The 17,373-nt window shown below is 38.2% G+C and overlaps 1 protein-coding gene across 1 annotated transcript; it reads right to left on the bottom strand.

The window, feature by feature from the left end:
* Positions 1-204: 204 nt before the first annotated feature.
* LOC127648844 (actin-binding protein IPP-like) lies at positions 205-15,110 on the bottom strand. Its single transcript, XM_052133626.1, has 10 exons — positions 15,028-15,110; positions 11,645-12,024; positions 9,757-9,968; positions 9,224-9,443; positions 6,524-6,679; positions 6,250-6,417; positions 4,263-4,400; positions 2,598-2,720; positions 1,955-2,175; positions 205-1,818 (listed from the first exon to the last, which is right to left on the bottom strand). Exons 2-10 carry the CDS (start codon positions 11,979-11,981, stop codon positions 1,594-1,596), a joined length of 1,800 nt encoding a protein of 599 aa, XP_051989586.1. The 5' UTR covers positions 11,982-12,024; positions 15,028-15,110; the 3' UTR covers positions 205-1,593.
* Between the last annotated feature and the right edge of the window lie 2,263 nt (positions 15,111-17,373).

Raw genomic sequence — 17,373 nt, 5'->3', positions numbered from 1 at the left:
TAAATAAACTTGCCTTGCCTTGTTTACTGTGTGTGTGCATATATACAAGCAAAAGTTTTTAGACACTATATATTTTATATAATGTATTATTTACTATTTTATATATAGTATGTTGTAATTTATAAGACTTGCTGGGGTACTAGTTGGGTCCCCAGTATGAATACTGAGGAATAAAAACTCAGACTCATGTTTGCAATCAGTTGAGAGAGTTTACTGATATTACTGCTATTCCAATTAGCATCACAAGTCAATGGGATCCAGTAGTTCAGAAATACAGAAGAAAAAAACTTCATTCAAAAACATTTACTAGCAATTATAGGCATATGCAAACTGAATTAGAGGTGCCACAGTACAACACTTTCTAAAATTCTGAAAGGTCACTTACTTCAAACATCCTAACACTTTACAAATATGGTCCGTTTCCAACTTCCTGCGAACAATAATTAGTTAGCAATAACGTTAATCAGTTCCCATCATTGGTTTTACACAACGTATGTGCAGATGTCACCAGTTAGCTATAAGTTATGACCACACCTCTTTCGCTGTCCAGTAGACACCAAAGAAAGTAATTAAAAACCTTTGAGGCAGTCACATGTTACAGGCCATATTTACAAATATGTAAATATATCTTTAAACTTTACATTTCCTAAATACTGCATTTTGTGCATTTTCATTTATGTCCCCAACATATGAAGTCTTCATTTTGGTCCAATATTAGCTCTCTTTCTGTGAAATCAAATTTCCAAAATACACCAGGCACTCAAAATACACCGTCTGCTGTGAAATCCTGAATTTGTGTGTGTGCTGTTGAGTCAAACATCAGGTAAAGTGAATTTTATTGGAGTAGTAGAACTTTGATAAAATAAATCCTAGTATTTTAATTGTATTATTTAAAATATTTTACAACCATCAGGCAGGTTTTCACAAATTCTAGGTGGTAAGACTGTGAGAAATAAGTAACAATACAAAAAAAGTGCGAAATGTAACAAATAATACTTTTTTTTTTTTTCAAAGGCAAATATGAAACAGAAACTTTTCAAACTATGCAAAATAGTTCACCAACAAGAAGAGATGATAAAGAGACCACAAACAATATCACATGAACAATGATACATAAAGGAATTTTGACTCTATAGGTGAAATGACTGACATTTTGAAGCAGATTAGTCAATTCTTATACCTGTTTTCTTGACAGTGTAAAAATGTAACCATTACAATAATCCACAATCAGAATTATAGTCAACTAACAACAGTCGGCAAACAATTGTTGTCTAAAACTACAGCACAATGTGCTGTTACACAAACATTTGAATTGCTTGTGCTAAGTGACAAATAACGTACAATTTGAGTTAAAAAAATGACATACCTTGATACTTCTTTCTACCCAAACTCTACTCTCAATACTTTTACCATGTGTCTCCATAACTTCACAGTTTTACACATCAGATGGATTACACCAGATGTCCGTCTTCAATAAGTTAAAAATTCTGAAAAATTAGACACTGAATAATCATTCAGTACAGCTGAGTTGAGTAAGTGCTGGGTGAAAGTGAAAACATCAGTTGGTGAATGTCAACAGTGAGATGTGGCCAATCAAAGCACAGCCACACCACCATCACAACGGCTGGTGATCATGTTACCAATTTCAGTCCATGTGTCCAAGTGAGGGTCATAGATTTCGACTGAGTCCACAGTGACCGGTGCTGAAAAGTCTCGGCTAGAGGTCCGACCACCCACCGCATACAAAAGACCATTAACAGCTGCAACTGTTACACCAGCACGCGGGACCGCCATTGACGCCACCTCCACCCACTTCTCCTGAAAACACAGAAACATATATGCCATTAATATAAAAGCAACATATTATTACAGGATGTGCATCAAAGACAAGAAATAGAACTTGAAGATTCTAAGTGGTTAAATTTTAAAGACTAAATACACCCAGTATTCTCACCTCCTCCAGGCAGTACTTTTCCACAGTGTCCAGTGAGCCCAGCGCCTCATTCCAGCCTCCTACAGCGTAGATGCAGTTATTGAGACTAGCTACACCCACATACGCCCTCCGAGTCACCATGATAGGCAGGGCACTCCAGCGCCGGGAGATGGGGTCATACAATTCAGCTGTACGCAGCTCTGTGCCTTCATCACTGATGCCACCAATGACATAGATGAAGCCTGAAACACAACAGACAGAACAAAAGGGATGGATCCCAATTTTCTGATTTCTACAAGACAATAAATGTATGAACGTCACTGTTTATGGGAAAGTATATACTTTTTAGTACACAGTAAGACATTACGCCAATGTTGGTACATACTACAATGACATTAGTCTGAATTTCTAAAGGATTTAGCAAGGTGCTGATAAAATTCCTTTGCGATACAGTTCATATGATCTCTTTCTCATCTCAAAATTCATCTGGGTGAATTTCGACATGATTTAATCTCAGACTTGTACATTTAATAGGTTTAAGAAATAAAGTGGCCATTATTGATGTACAGATACAACATACCAAACTTTGAAAAGTAATTTATTGACAGTGAGTGTTTAGTATGCGTAACCAGCCTTCAGTATTCAGTTATTTAGGAGGACGCACCTTGGAGCTCACAGCAGCCAAAGTAATATCGAGGCACAGCCATACTCCCAATAACCTCCCATTTATTTTCTGCTGGGTCATATCGCTCCATGGTCTTCCCGATTTCTGAGCCAATCCAGCCACCTGAAACAATATACACATTTAACGTTTGTCAAGACTAGATGGGTTGACAAGCTCACGAATAGATGAATGCATGGGTGGATGGATGGATGAATGGATAGACTAATGGATGGGTGGATGGATGGATGATGGAAGGATGGATGAATGCATGGATGGGTGGATATATGGATGTGTGGATGCATGAATGGATGGATGGATGAATGCAAAGGTGGACACATGAATGGATGGATGGAAAAATGCATGGATGGATGGACACATGAATGCATGGGTAGATGGATGCATGAATCAATGGATGGACAGATACATGGATGGATGGATGGATGGATGGATGGATGGATGGATGGATGGACGGACGGACAGGCAGGGAGACGCATGGGTGGACGCATGAATGCATGGTTGGATAGATGGATGGATATATGATTGCATGGATGGATGGATGGATGCATGATTACATGATGAACGGATGCATGAATGGATGGGTGGATTGATAAATGCATGGGTGGATTGATAAATGCATAGGTGGATGCATGAATGCATGGGTAGATGGATGGATGAATGGATAGACTAATGGATGGGTGGATGGATGGATGATGGAAGGATGGATGAATGCATGGATGGGTGGATATATGGATGTGTGGATGCATGAATGGATGGATGGATGAATGCAAAGGTGGACACATGAATGGATGGATGGAAAAATGCATGGATGGATGGACACATGAATGCATGGGTAGATGGATGCATGAATCAATGGATGGACAGATACATGGATGGATGGATGGATGGATGGATGGACGGACGGACAGGCAGGGAGACGCATGGGTGGACGCATGAATGCATGGTTGGATAGATGGATGGATATATGATTGCATGGATGGATGGATGGATGCATGATTACATGGATGAACGGATGCATGAATGGATGGGTGGATTGATAAATGCATGGGTGGATTGATAAATGCATAGGTGGATGTGTGGATGCATGAATGCATGGGTAGATGGATGGATGAATGCATGGATGGACAGATGAATGCATGGATGGACAGATGAATGCATAGGTAGACACATGAATGGATGGATGCATGCATGGATGGATGGACACATGGATGGATGAACACATGGGTGTATGTGGATGAATGCGAAATGTATAAATGGATGGATGGATGCATGCATGAATGGATGGATATTGGATTGATGAATGCCTGGGTGAATGGATAGATGAATGGATGAATGCATGGATGGATGAATGAATGCATAGGTGGACACATGAATGAATGCATGAAAGGATGATGGATAGACGCATCGGTGGATGCATGAATGCATGGATGGATGCATGTGTGGATGAATGGATGGATGCATGGATAGATATACAGATGGACGGATGGATGCATGGATTGACACATGAATGCATGGGATAGAGCCAACATAATTATGATAATTCAATAAAGTTACAGTTGGACAAACCCATGAAAGGTGCAGCACCCTGAAAGTTGTGTCAACAAGCTAATGAAGTTGTCCTAACAGACAGCATCTGAATTTACTTACCAAGTGCGTAAAGAGCTCCATGACAGGAACAGACTCCTACTCCACAGCGTGGATAGTTCAGAGATGCCACTGCCGCCCACTGCTTAGTCACTGGATCATAGCGCTCCGTACAATCAAAGATCATGGAGTCTTTCTCTCCTGTGCAACAAAAGATGGCTGGCTGTTTATCATCTTACAGAAAATTCAATAAATATACACCTAAGGACCAGATCTGAAAATGATTTGTCAAATTAATAAAAGGGTGAAGAGAGCGTGTACAGTCAGCAAGTTCGAGGAAGTGTGAATGAGTTTCTCTCATTAATGCACAAAGGAGACTGCAGATGTCAAGATTTACAATAAAACAGGATTTACATTTTGGTCTGTTTCTCACCCAAAACCGATCATATTGCTTCATGGATTCACTTTATTTGCCTTTATTTCCTTTTGGAAGCTTGAAAGTTTAGGAACCCATTGACTTGCATTGTAAGGATAAAAATCTTTCTTTGTGTCCGCAGAAGAAAGAAAGTCATATGAGATTGAGACAGCATAAGGGTGAGTAATGATGAGACAATTATCATATCATGAGAGAACTATCCCTTTAAGTTACGTTACATTATACACCGATCAGACACAACACTAAAACCACCTGCCTAATATTGTGTAGGTCCCCTTCATGTCGCCAATACAGCTCTGACCCAACAAGGCATGAACTCCACAAGACCTCTGAAGGTATCCTGTGTTATCTGGCACTAAGACATTAGCAGCAGATCCTTCAAGTCCTGTAAGTTGCAAGGTGGGGCATCCATGGATCAGACTTGTTGGTCCAAAACATCCCATAATTGCTCAATTGGATTGATATCTGGGAAAGTCAATTTCTTGAACTCTTTGTTATGTTCCTCAAACCATTCCACTTTTTGCAGTGTGGCAGGGCACACTATCGTGCTGAAAGAGGCCACTGCCATGAAGTCATACCTTTGCCATGAATGGTTGTACGTGGTTTGCAACAAACTTTATGTAGGTGGTATGTGTCAAAGTAACATCCACATGAACGCCATGACCCAAGGTTTCCCAGCAGAACATTGCCCAGAGCAAAACAGTGCCTCTTTCATTCTACACATAGTGCATCCTGCTGCCATCTCTTCCCCAGGTAAACAGCGCACAGGCACCCGGCCATCCACATGATCTTAAAAAAAACCTGATTCATCAGACCAGGCCGCCTTCTTCCATTGCTCCATGGTCCAGTTCTGAAGCTCACGTGCCCATTGTAGGCGCTTTCTGCAGTGGACAGGGGTCAGCATGGGCACTCTGACCGGTCTGCGGCTACACAGCCCCATATGCAGCAAGCTGCACTGTGTGTTCTGACACCTTTCTATCATGACCAGCATTACGTTTTTCAGCTATTTGTGTTACAGTAGCTTTTCTGTGGGATCAGACCAGACGGGATAGCCTTCGCTCCCCATGCGCATCAATGAGGCTTGGGTGCCCATGACCCTGTCGCCGGTTCACTGGTTGTCCTTGATTGGACCACTTTTGGTAATTACTAACCACTGCATTCCGGGAACATCCCACAAGACCTGCCGTTTTGGAGCTGCTCTGACCCAGTCTTCATATCATCACAAATTGGCCCTTGTCAAAGTCACTCATATCAGTCGCTTGCCCATTTTTCCTGCATCCAGCACATGAAATTCAAGAACTGACTGTTCACGTGCTGCCTAATATATCCCACCCCTTGACAGGTGCTATTGGAACACGATAATAACTGTTATTCACTTTACCTGTCAGTGGTTTTAATGTTGTGGCTGATCAGTGTGTGTGTATATATATATATATATATATATATATATATATATATATATATATATATTACATGCATAAACATACAATATGATGAGAGGGACAACAACAGTGTCAAGAAATGTTTTTTTTTTTTTTTGGGAACCAAGATTAATAAGAACAATTGAAAATGACAAAAAATATGAAAGAAAATGTACAAAAAAGAGATACCAACCCCCCACTACATAGATCATGCCCTCCAGTACTGACACTCCAAGACCACTGCGGGCCTGATGCAGAGATGACACCGTTGTCCAATACTGACTGAACGAATCAAAGCGCTCGACACAGCTCAACGCCCGACTGTCACTCCAGCGACCCCCCTGCAAACGAATGTAACCACCTACAAGATACAAGTCCATTTAATATGAAGGAGAGAGATGTTGAATTGGAACAACAGATGATTATAACATCTTATCTGATATGACTGCAGACAGAAGTTGAAGTACCAATGGCATAGAGGTACTTGCGGGCTTTTCTCCTGGGTCGGGTTTTGGCGGTCTGCAGAGGATTGAGTGTTTTGCTCTCTTTCGGGGACTTGTTGACTTCTGTGTACTCTCTCAACAGGGTTTGCAATGCAACTCGCAAACTGAAGTCAGAAATACCTGTCAGGGAAAGAGGTCTCGTCACATCTGGGTAATAAAACCTACACGTATACTATAAAATTGAGAAGAAAAAAAAATTCACTAAAGCCTGATTGGATGAGTCAACTTCGATGATGTCGTTAAATCGAAACTTGTCAAGAAAATGTCCAATTTCATCCAAAATCAAGAGAAACAAATAAGAAATTATATTTCACTATAGAAATTAAGCTTATTTTTTTGGACCATTCATATTTTTTCCATTGTGACATTTTCATGACAGTTGCGCTCATCTTAGCTTAATTGCAATGCGGAAAAAAAAGATGATATGTTATTTAAATTGTAAATCATTACTGTAATGTAACGTAAAAACCATAATAGTTCTCCCTTGGTACTGCCTTTCATTTTTAGTGATTTTAATTAAGAAAATCCTTGTACAAAAGCATTATTTTACTGTTACGTGATGAAAATTCCCATTGAAATCAATTGGAATAGTAAAACATCTGGATGCGTTACGGTAATGACAATTGAAAGGAAAAATGTGTTGAAGTTTCCTGAAAATAATGCCCTAAATATAGGCTTAATTTATGTCAAATAAAATGTATTGATTTGGGGTTAAATATGTTAAATAAGGACATTTTCTTGTCAGGGATCTCATGACGTGTTTTAGTTTCAAACTACATTTAACTTGACACATGCTGTGTTTATGACGCAATGCAACCAAAAGCATCCATCTGACGCACGCATCTGTACACTGACGTAGAAAAGGACAATTATAGGCATGTATACATTAAAATGGAAATAAACAATATATTGCCTTCTAAAGCAACTTTTTGTATTGTCTGCAACAATGATTAATTTTAATTGTCTGAATTATTATATGAATAATATATTTCTTATAATTATTTATATATATTATTTATAATAATTTAATCATTATATATTGAATCATTTTTATTTGGGTGCCTTTCTAGGCATAGGCAATATAAATACGCTCAATTACAATTAATTCATATATTAAAATGTATTAATTTTTTTTTATACAAATATTTTAATAATATATATTATATATAAAATATATGTCATCAAGGAAATACAGTGCTGAAGTGCAAAAGGTCTTCAAGTGAAAATGCTTATATGCTAATACCAAAACAGATTATTTTGAATGATATTATCAGCATAACAATGAGCAACAGGTTGAAAGTTTTATATGAACTTGTTAATGTTCCTTGAATTGAATATGTCCTCTTTTTGCTTTAATGTCAGCATGCACTCAAGCTTGCATCTGTTATGTTGATAATATAATTTGTCATGGTTTTTGTACTAAACAAGGATATAAAAGAGTGCAAACGGTGGACATAAGACTTCTGCAGCCCACTGTATTTGCTAGAGAAAATAACCAGGTCAACCAATTATAAAATGGATAAATACATGGATAAATATAGCCGAATAGATCTAAAAGGTGATAAATATTAAGCAATGGTATGACATTTGACATGAGCAGTTTCAGTTGAAAATGAGACGCTGCCCCGCGAGAACGAGTGCCGTAAGTGCCACTTTAGCCAAATATAACAAACCAGGATCCGACACTGATAAGAAGCAAACATAATGCTTAATGTAATGAATTCTTACCCTCCTGGGCTTTTTAATAAAGGTCGACACCTTGGCTCTTCACAGTCATAATAACCAATAGAGACTGTGTGGTCTGACTGTCTTTAAATGTAGATTATCTCATTTTAGATTTACCGAAGATTATTACAAGTTATTCATTTGGATATATATTTAGACTTATTTATCTTAACTATTATTTGTCAAAGTTGCACTTTTTTTTAATCGTTCTGAAGTGTCAGTCACATTATATTTACAGTCAAACCTGACCATGGTGTTACAAATAGAAGATATATAATAAGAATTATAATTTTTTTTGGAGTATGTTCAGATTACAGTCACACAGTGCTATTTGCACCCCAAATTGTATGTTCAGAGAAGGGTTTAATCTGGAGGCGGGGTCTGTCGATCGCAATCGTTCCCTAAATGGCTCGGCATTGCTGGTGTGTAGTTTGCATCACTGGATTATTATAGTAACAATGTAGTATCCATATTTTTGAGCAGAAACCATATTGTTATATTGTCATAACCATTGTGTTCCTACAGTAATATGGTGGTATTATAGTAACCATGGTTAATTTTGTTGTTACTATAATTTTACTACAAAATATCACGGTGAAACTATGGTTACTGTAGTAAAACCTTGGTTATTTTTTCTAAGTGTAGGTTAAAGTTAGGTTTAGGGGTAGGGGTTGGTGTAAGGTGTCTGTGGGACAATACAATAACACAATAAACACACTGCAGTGATGCCCATATACTGTATGTTAGACTTTATATTTGTGTGTAAATAGCATATACCATTATTCGCACCAGAGTGCAAATAGCATCTGCCAAAAATAAATAAATAAAAGGAAAGAAATGGCCAAACAGCTCAGGAGGGTTAAAGACAGGAGGATTCGAGGAATGAAATGGGAGTGCACTAGTCTTCTCTATGGCTAAACCACAGTAATATTCACTCACCCTCTATATACTTATAGAGTCTCTGTGGTGACAGCAGGGGGAAGCGCACAGGCTCCAGGACCTCCACCACATGCTTCTTCCTGTGAGACACGTCATGATGCAGCCAGTCCATGGCAGCGGTGAACACCTGATACTCATCCTCGATCCTGAGCTCCTCACTGCGCAGCAGCTTCACCAACTGATCTTTAGCCAAGCCCGAGTACTCCTCTGATGAGCAAACCTGACACGTGCAAACAAATATGATTGAACTGCAAGGTAAAGACCTGAAGGTGCTCAAGCATTTTTCAAGACCTCCAACTCCAAGACGTTCAACAGTGACAAACGTTATATTTGCATTTTATTACATTGACTAAAACTATCTTATTACATATCAAAGTGAGTGAAAAGAAGAAATTTCAGTTTGTTCATAGTATGCCAGGTTTGAACTCACATATCTGCTTAGACCTGTGAATTACAGTATAAAGAATCCAAATGGGACTTACCGGTAATTATACTTAACTATTGTGATATTTAAGACTGGAAACAGCAGTCACCTCTAAAAAGTGAGCATGGATGTAGTCTTCAGTGAACTGCAGGAGGTCCATACAGGCGATCTGCTCCAGGAACTGAAAGATCCCCACACAGTTTGAGGGGTCCATGTGCACTCGGAGGACTTCACCACATATCTCCACCACCTCACTCAACTGCAGCATGTCTGCAGCCACCATCAGCTCCTGCACAGTGTCCACTGTCACATCAATAGAGCCTGTCACAGTCAAAGATGAGAAGAACCGTGTTAACTTATTGTAACACTGACAATTTGCATTCATACACTGAGAAAAGAAAACTGACAACAGAGGATGAACACAATAGTGGAATATTTACATTCAATCACACTATTCTTGATTAAGCAGAAGTAGAAGTATTAAAAGGGTCATGTCCATGAGGAATAAAATGTTACTTGATATTTTGACATAAGAGGTCTTTCTACAATAAAAACAATGTAAATTTCAGAACTCAAAACTTAATCCCCAACGCAATAAAAGCATTTATTTAAACCAAGCTGCAAAAACGCCTCGTTCTCTACTTCCACGACAACCCTACGTCATTAATTCATGACTGCCTCTACAGATCTAAAACATTAACATATACTTCACATCATTGCACCCTTAGCCCCGCCCACTGGGGCTTCAGTTCATAAACATAGAGAGAATGACAAACAATGCCTACTGTGGCCTAACTATTCCTAACACCAAAGGGGACCTCTTTAGACTATTTTTTTTTTATCATTTTTGTATTTAAACATGCACAGACAGACGTCTTCGACAGCTTGATACATATCTTGGGCCACTCTTAAAAGATGCATTGTCAAGTTATAACTCTGAAGAGGAGAAGCAATTTTCTGTCATTCAGCTGCTGCATTTTTGAGCACAAACGCATCATATTCTTCATGTTCTTTCGCCCATCTGCGCTCTTTTTAACTGTTGGTGTATGAAAACATGCGCTGGATGGACATTTTTGATCGTTTAGATGCGTTTCTGGCAATGTGCATTTCAGTGCAGGATGATTCTGCAAACTGGATGTGGATGTGTCTTCAGCGTGGATTGCGTGCGTTTTCGACTAATATCAATGTGGATTGTTTGTGAAACAGTCAAATATGATTCAAGCTTTGCAAAGGAACTGTTATTGAAGGATGGGACCGTTAAAAGCACTTGGAGCTGATTAAAAAAACGTAAGTAAAACGTTCCATTCATGATTATTTCAAATGTCATGACTGTTGGATTGTTTATGGTGCTGACATCCAGTTTACACCGGGCACAGTAGACACAAACTTTCCAAACCATTTATTTGTATTGTTGGCAGTAGTAGAGCCAGTGCATGCAGTGCAAAATGGAACGGGACATCTGTTTACTGTTGGCGACGCGCCGCAACAGACACTTCCATGGTAGACAGCATCGTTGGTTATAATGGGTTCTTTTACTTTTAACGTGACTCTCGTGTCCGGTGTAGACAGGGTGTGAGTGTTAACGGTTGTGCTTGAGATGAACAGTTTAATATATTCAGATGCAATGTGTTGGATGAGCGTTATATGTAACTCCTGAATCTTTCATTCTCTTCAGATTAAGTAAAAAAATGGCTGAATTTGAGGTGCTTCCCTCTGTTAGCCAGTCAGAACAGTGGGAATTTACGCTTAAGTTTAAAGGAGGCATTTAGGCCAAAACCAAGTGTTTCAGACAGAGGGCCAGAGACAGGTGGAAAATTACAATATATTACTAAATTATAAATATTTTATTGCAAAAAAACTTTACTAACATTATCAGTGGACCTCAGGGAAGATAATGAAACTATAAAAAATATCATGACCCCTATAACAAAATCAAAAATTTCAGCCGGGGACATTTCTGAAATGTGGTTGATTTTATTACTATAACACCAGCATACCAGTGTAAATAAACTCCAGAATCTTCTCAAACACATCAGCTTCAACTCCAGTGATCCGAACCTCCTCCTTGTGGGATTCGCTCATTGCTCCAGAGAACAGAGCAGAGAAATAAGGGCCGCTGGCAGCCAGCACCAGCCTGTGGACGCCGAAAACTCGCCCGCCCACCAGCAGCCTAACATCACAGAAGTCTGAGCAAAGACGCATCTTGTTCATCTGTGCCAGCAGCAGACCAGCGTGTCTGTCTGACGAGTAACTCCCACGATCACTCGTCGCACCGGCTTCATCCCCTGCCGCAGGATGTCGAGGGGACGACTGTGATGGACCAGCAGAGGACATGATGATTCCAGCTGGACAGCACAGATGGACAAAGCTCTTTTACCTAATAGCACACACAGAGGCATAAATACATCAAATTTAAGGGTGAATTAAAATTGAATGTAATCCAAAGAAATTTGTCTGCATTTTGTGAGGGAAGTTTATTATAATATATAAAATTTTTTAGCATGGATGTTATCAAACACCCAACATATGGAGTTTTTTCAGAAACATTAGATGATATTAAAGGGATAGTACACCCAAAAATGAAAATTCTCTCATAATTTACTCACCATTATGTCATCTCAAAATAAAAAAATAAAAAATGTGTTTTCAGACATCGAATAATGCAAAGAAAACAAGTTCATATTCATTTTTAAACACAATACTAATGTTTTAACTAAAGAAGAGTTCAGAAATCAATATTTGGTGGAATAACCCTGATTTTCAATCACAGCTTTCATGTGTCTTGTCATGCTCTCTACCGGTCTTTCCCATTGCTGTTGGGTGACATTATGCCACTCCTGGCGCAACAATTCAAGCAGCTCGGCTTTGTTTGATGGCTTGTGGTCATCCATCTTCCTCTTGATCACATTCCAGAGGTTTTCAATGGGGTTCAGGTCTGGAGATTGGACTGGCCATGACAGGGTTTTGCGCAGCCTTTTTACTGCATCCGACAAACAACAGACCGGAAGTCATTCATTTCCAATGGAGAGTCGAACGGGCGCAATGTGAGGTCCCGACCATCTCCGGTTATGACATTTTCGGATACGTTGAGCTTCGGCTGCGTTGAAATATTTCAACTCGTGCGACTAGACCGTATGCGACCGCCCGACCGGAAGTAATGTATTCATGCAAAACTATCAATATCATTAGTGCGAAGTGATAATTATCAATGGATTTTGACCTAAACTTTATACTAAACACCTGTATTCTGATAATTATGAAAGTAGAAGTCAGAAATTATTGTTTATATTGCAAATATATCACAAACATCATTATTTATACAATAAATAAGTGATTAATAAATGTGGAATTTATTTCTGCACACGCAAATCCTACATATTTAAAATCACATCTATGAATATCTGCTTTTTATTAGCTGATTTATAGTTGTTGCTATTAATTGTCAAAATATTAACTATAAAATCAGTAACAGTGATAAATAATACTATTAATAATAAATACTGAGTGAATATTAGTCCTGAATTGTATTGATTGAATTAATCTGCTCAACAAAATCTCACACAGTAATGTCATTCTGAGGTAAACCATTGGTAGCTTTTCCCTCAATGAACACAATACATTGCAAGCAACATGACAGTTCATCTCTATTGCCACTAGAGGGAGAAACACAACAGTCGTATGCAAATGTTGGAGACAGTGAAAAGGCGGCTTTGATCAAACCTTGACCTTGAGTGACCTTGTGCGTGGCTTGATTCATGGATCCTTCCTCAGGCTGGAATTGGGCAGATTCGTCTTTATGAAGGAAGCATGAATCAAGCAAAGGTTATCCAGGAAGGAAACTGGCTTCTTTCTTCTCTGACAGTGTTCTGAGGATTGGGTTTTTTCAGGACAATGCTCCATGCCGCACAGCCAGGTCAATTAAGGTGTGGATGGAGGACCACCGGATCAAGACCCGGTCATGGCCAGCCCAATCTCCAGACCTGAACCCCACTGAAAACCTCTGGAATGTGATCAAGAGGAAGATGGATAGCCAAAACCCATCAAACAAAGCATAAAGTCACCCAACAGCGATGTGAAAGACTGGTTGAGAAAGACAAGATGCTTGAAAGCTGTGATTGGTTTATTCAACCAAATATTGATTTCTGAATTCTTCCTAAGTTAAAACATTAGTATTGTGTTTAAAAATGAATATGAACTTCAGAAGGTCTGAAAACACTGCATCTATTTTGTTATTTTGACCAGTTTCATTTTCTGCAAATAAATACTCTAAATTACAATATTTTTATTTGGAATTTGGAAGAAATTTTGTCAGTGCTTTATAGTTGTGGTTGATCGATATGGGTTTTTAATGGCCGATGCCGACATTCAGAAAGCAGTGTGGACATTAGGCCGACACAATGCAGATATATCACACAATTTAATATAGTAAATAACATAAACATAAAATTGCTAAAATATAATGTGACAGGGCAGAGGGCGGGGCCAGGTCGTGATTCAACACACCGCCCCTTATCAGGCTAATCAAGCCTCAGTGAGGGATAAAGGCCGACTGCGGATGGTGGTGTGACAGAGAGAGAGCTTTTACGGGTTTTAAGTTCTTAATTAAATATAATTTATATTGTCGTTTTGTTTACATGTTTCAGTCGCTTCTCGGCGCCTCAAGAAAAAAAAAAATCGACAAAAGGGGAAAATGTATCGCTAATAAAAAATGTCAGAATATTGGCCGATGTATTGCCGATATATCGACCACTTGAGTTAACCATTCCTTTATACAGTAAAACAAAACTGCTCATTTTACTCAAACACATACTGATAAATAGAAAATCCAGAGAAACTGATGATTTTGCAGTGGTCTCTTAACTTTTTCAGAGCTGTATAATCAACATATCTGGGAATAAAATGCATAATTAGTCTAATTTTGTCACAAAACTTGTGTTGGACTAATGAAGTTCCTCTGTTGTGAGACTGTGTTATGTTTCCTTGAATCGTAATGCAGTAAATACCTCGTCCTGTCATAACAATTCAACATAAAGAATGAAAGGATTCAAGAATTAAACGGGAACCAATTCTTAATTTGAGATTTTAGTTCATGTATGACTGTCAAGAATATGGTGATAACCCCTCAAAGGATTGAAACCTTTCACTCGTCTTTAACCACTCGATTACAACGTCCACATGAAAACAGCGAAGACCGTATAAAAGAAAAAATACTTTATACTATATCAACATAGCTGTTTCAGGTGATTTTTTATAAACAAATTAGGAACATTTGAATATTTTTGCAACTGCAACACATACGAAAATCAAAAGCTCAAATGCATCAAGAAAAATAGTGAAGAGTGCAGCACAATGTTTCTCTGCTCAACAGAAATACACTTACATTTCTATGTGATTATTTTCTCCATTTCATTTATCCAGATGATCAGAGAAAGCGCACACTTCCGCACTAGCATCGAGTTTTCCTTCATCGGCATCTCTGCCTGTCCGACCAAACCAATCGATGCCTGATAACTGTATTGTATTTTAACTGAATAACAAAATATTTAGTCAATATAAAAAATGTTACAGTTTCGCCAATCGATGATTAATTATATGGGAAATCAACTTATGATTTGACATGAAGTGACATGGCTACATCAATCAGATTATTTATCTTTCGTCCATCTCACTTCCATTTTAAATGAATAAAGAATGATTTTGAACGATGATAAATTCACAAGTAAAAACTAATGATGAATACATACAATAAAATGTATTGTAAAGATAAGATAAAATTGCTGAGTTAAAACAAGCAGAAATCACATTTACAATAATGCACCTGAAATACTGCTCTTACAAGTCTTCATTTAAAATACTGATGTGTTTAGGAAATGGTGCACACACATTTCAATGCCCAAATAATAACCCTTAAACACATACAGGCCCCTATCAGTACAATCATACAGTCCAGTCATATACAGAAAGGATTTACTGCAATATATAACTAAGAAATGGGGGCAACGCTTGTGGAAAAATACACAAAACAGTCAATTATATCTGACTTTCTGACCCAAGCTTGTTCACTAGACTTTCTCAAATCCTTCCTTAAAGTGGTCATGAAATGGAGCGTTCAAGTGATTTGTGTTGGACAGAATGGGCCCGTTTTGCAACTTTTCATCTTTTTCACTTTCTGAAAAAACAGGATGCTTTTTCAGCTCTAATGCAATCGCATATAGGCCCTACATGTATTCACATACACACTGCATATTAGGCATGTCTTATTTGACCATTCTTGTGTGGCCACATACTGTATACTGATGGGAAATTTTATTCTGTAAGCCTGTCACCTCATATAAACTAGCTAGTCTTATTTTCTGGCAAGCTTTATTCTTCATCAATAGGACGAAAAATGCATTCAATCTAAATTGTACAGTCACCAATTTGCTTGATTCTGCCATGCTTCTTAAATCGATATGCCCCCATTTTCGAAAATCGGCACTCCATGAAAATCTCACTGGATTTACGACTTTGTATTTATGTAAAATAATCGAATAAATATGAACATTCTGACATGATTTGAATGCTTCATTATAAGGAGTTCACTCAAAAATGACAATTCTGTCATCATTTTCTCACCCTCATCTCATATGTATGACTTCCTTTGTTATGCGGAATATCAAAAACAATTTATTAGAAGAATATCTCTTTTGTGTAGGTCCTTTCAATATGTTAATGGTAGCTAGACATTTGAAGCTCCGAAAAGCAAATTAAGGGTGCATAAATGTAATCCAGTTGTTTAGTCAATATCTTCTGAAGTGATCCAGTTGGCTTTCGGTGAGAAACAGACCAAAATATAACTCCTTTTCCACTATAAATCTTGAGAGCAGCCTCCTTGGCGATTATGATTTCAAGCTCAATTACACTTCCTATAGCGCCATCTAGCACTCTGAACATGCTTCTAGCGCTAGGAAGTGTAAGCAAGCTTGAAATTGTGATTACGCAATGACAACATGTACAGTGAAAAAGGAATTATAAGTCGGTCTTTTCTCACCCTAAACCAACTGGATCTCTTCAAAAGACATTGATTAAACAACTAGCATCGTGAGGATTACTTTAATGTTTCCTTTTTCTCCTTTTTGGAGATTCAAAGTTCTGGTCATCATTCACTTGCATTGTATGGACATACAGAGCTGAGATACAGTATTCTTCTAAAAATCTCTGTTTGCGTTCAGCAGATGAAAGAATGTCATACACATCTGGGATGGCATGAGGGTGAGGCCAAAACTGAGAGTTTCAGACAGAGGGACAATAACAGGGTGGAAAGTGATCATATATTACTAAATTGTAACAGTTTTGGTGCAAAAAAACCTTTTATAACATTATCATTGGACATCAGGGAAGAAAGAAGAGAGAAGTAAATAAATACACAAAATAGATGAATAAATGAATCTTCATACAAACACTCAATGGAAAGAAGAAATTGTTTGTTTGAGCAGATCGTCCCCCTCCTCATAATTCCACAGCTGTAGATGAATGTATAAGATGTGTTTGTGTGAGTGTCAGTGATGTGCTGGTGGTGAATGAGCTGTGCTGCAGGTAATGGATCATTATCAGATCTCAGAAGGGTTTGAACAGGTGCAGGTGAGAGAGTGTTACACTGAGGAACTGTCATACTGGATAAGCTGTGCAACAATCAGCTCCACTAACATCATATGATATGAGTAAAAGACACAATCTCAAAACACTC

Source organism: Xyrauchen texanus, chromosome 9, assembly GCF_025860055.1.
Source record: "Xyrauchen texanus isolate HMW12.3.18 chromosome 9, RBS_HiC_50CHRs, whole genome shotgun sequence".
NCBI lineage: Eukaryota > Metazoa > Chordata > Actinopteri > Cypriniformes > Catostomidae > Xyrauchen > Xyrauchen texanus.
The sequence above is the reverse complement of the archived record's forward strand: the minus strand, read 5'-3'. Positions and strand labels throughout refer to the sequence as shown.

Coding starts and splice junctions, on each gene's coding strand:
- LOC127648844 (XM_052133626.1), bottom strand. CDS start 11,981: ATGTCCTCTGCTGGTCCATCACAGTCGTCCCCTCGACATCCTGCGGCA. Junction 6,418..6,523: donor CAAGTACCTCTATGCCATTG/GTACTTCAACTT, acceptor TGTATCTTGTAG/GTGGTTACATTCGTTTGCAG. Junction 1,819..1,954: donor AAAAGTACTGCCTGGAGGAG/GTGAGAATACTG, acceptor CTGTGTTTTCAG/GAGAAGTGGGTGGAGGTGGC.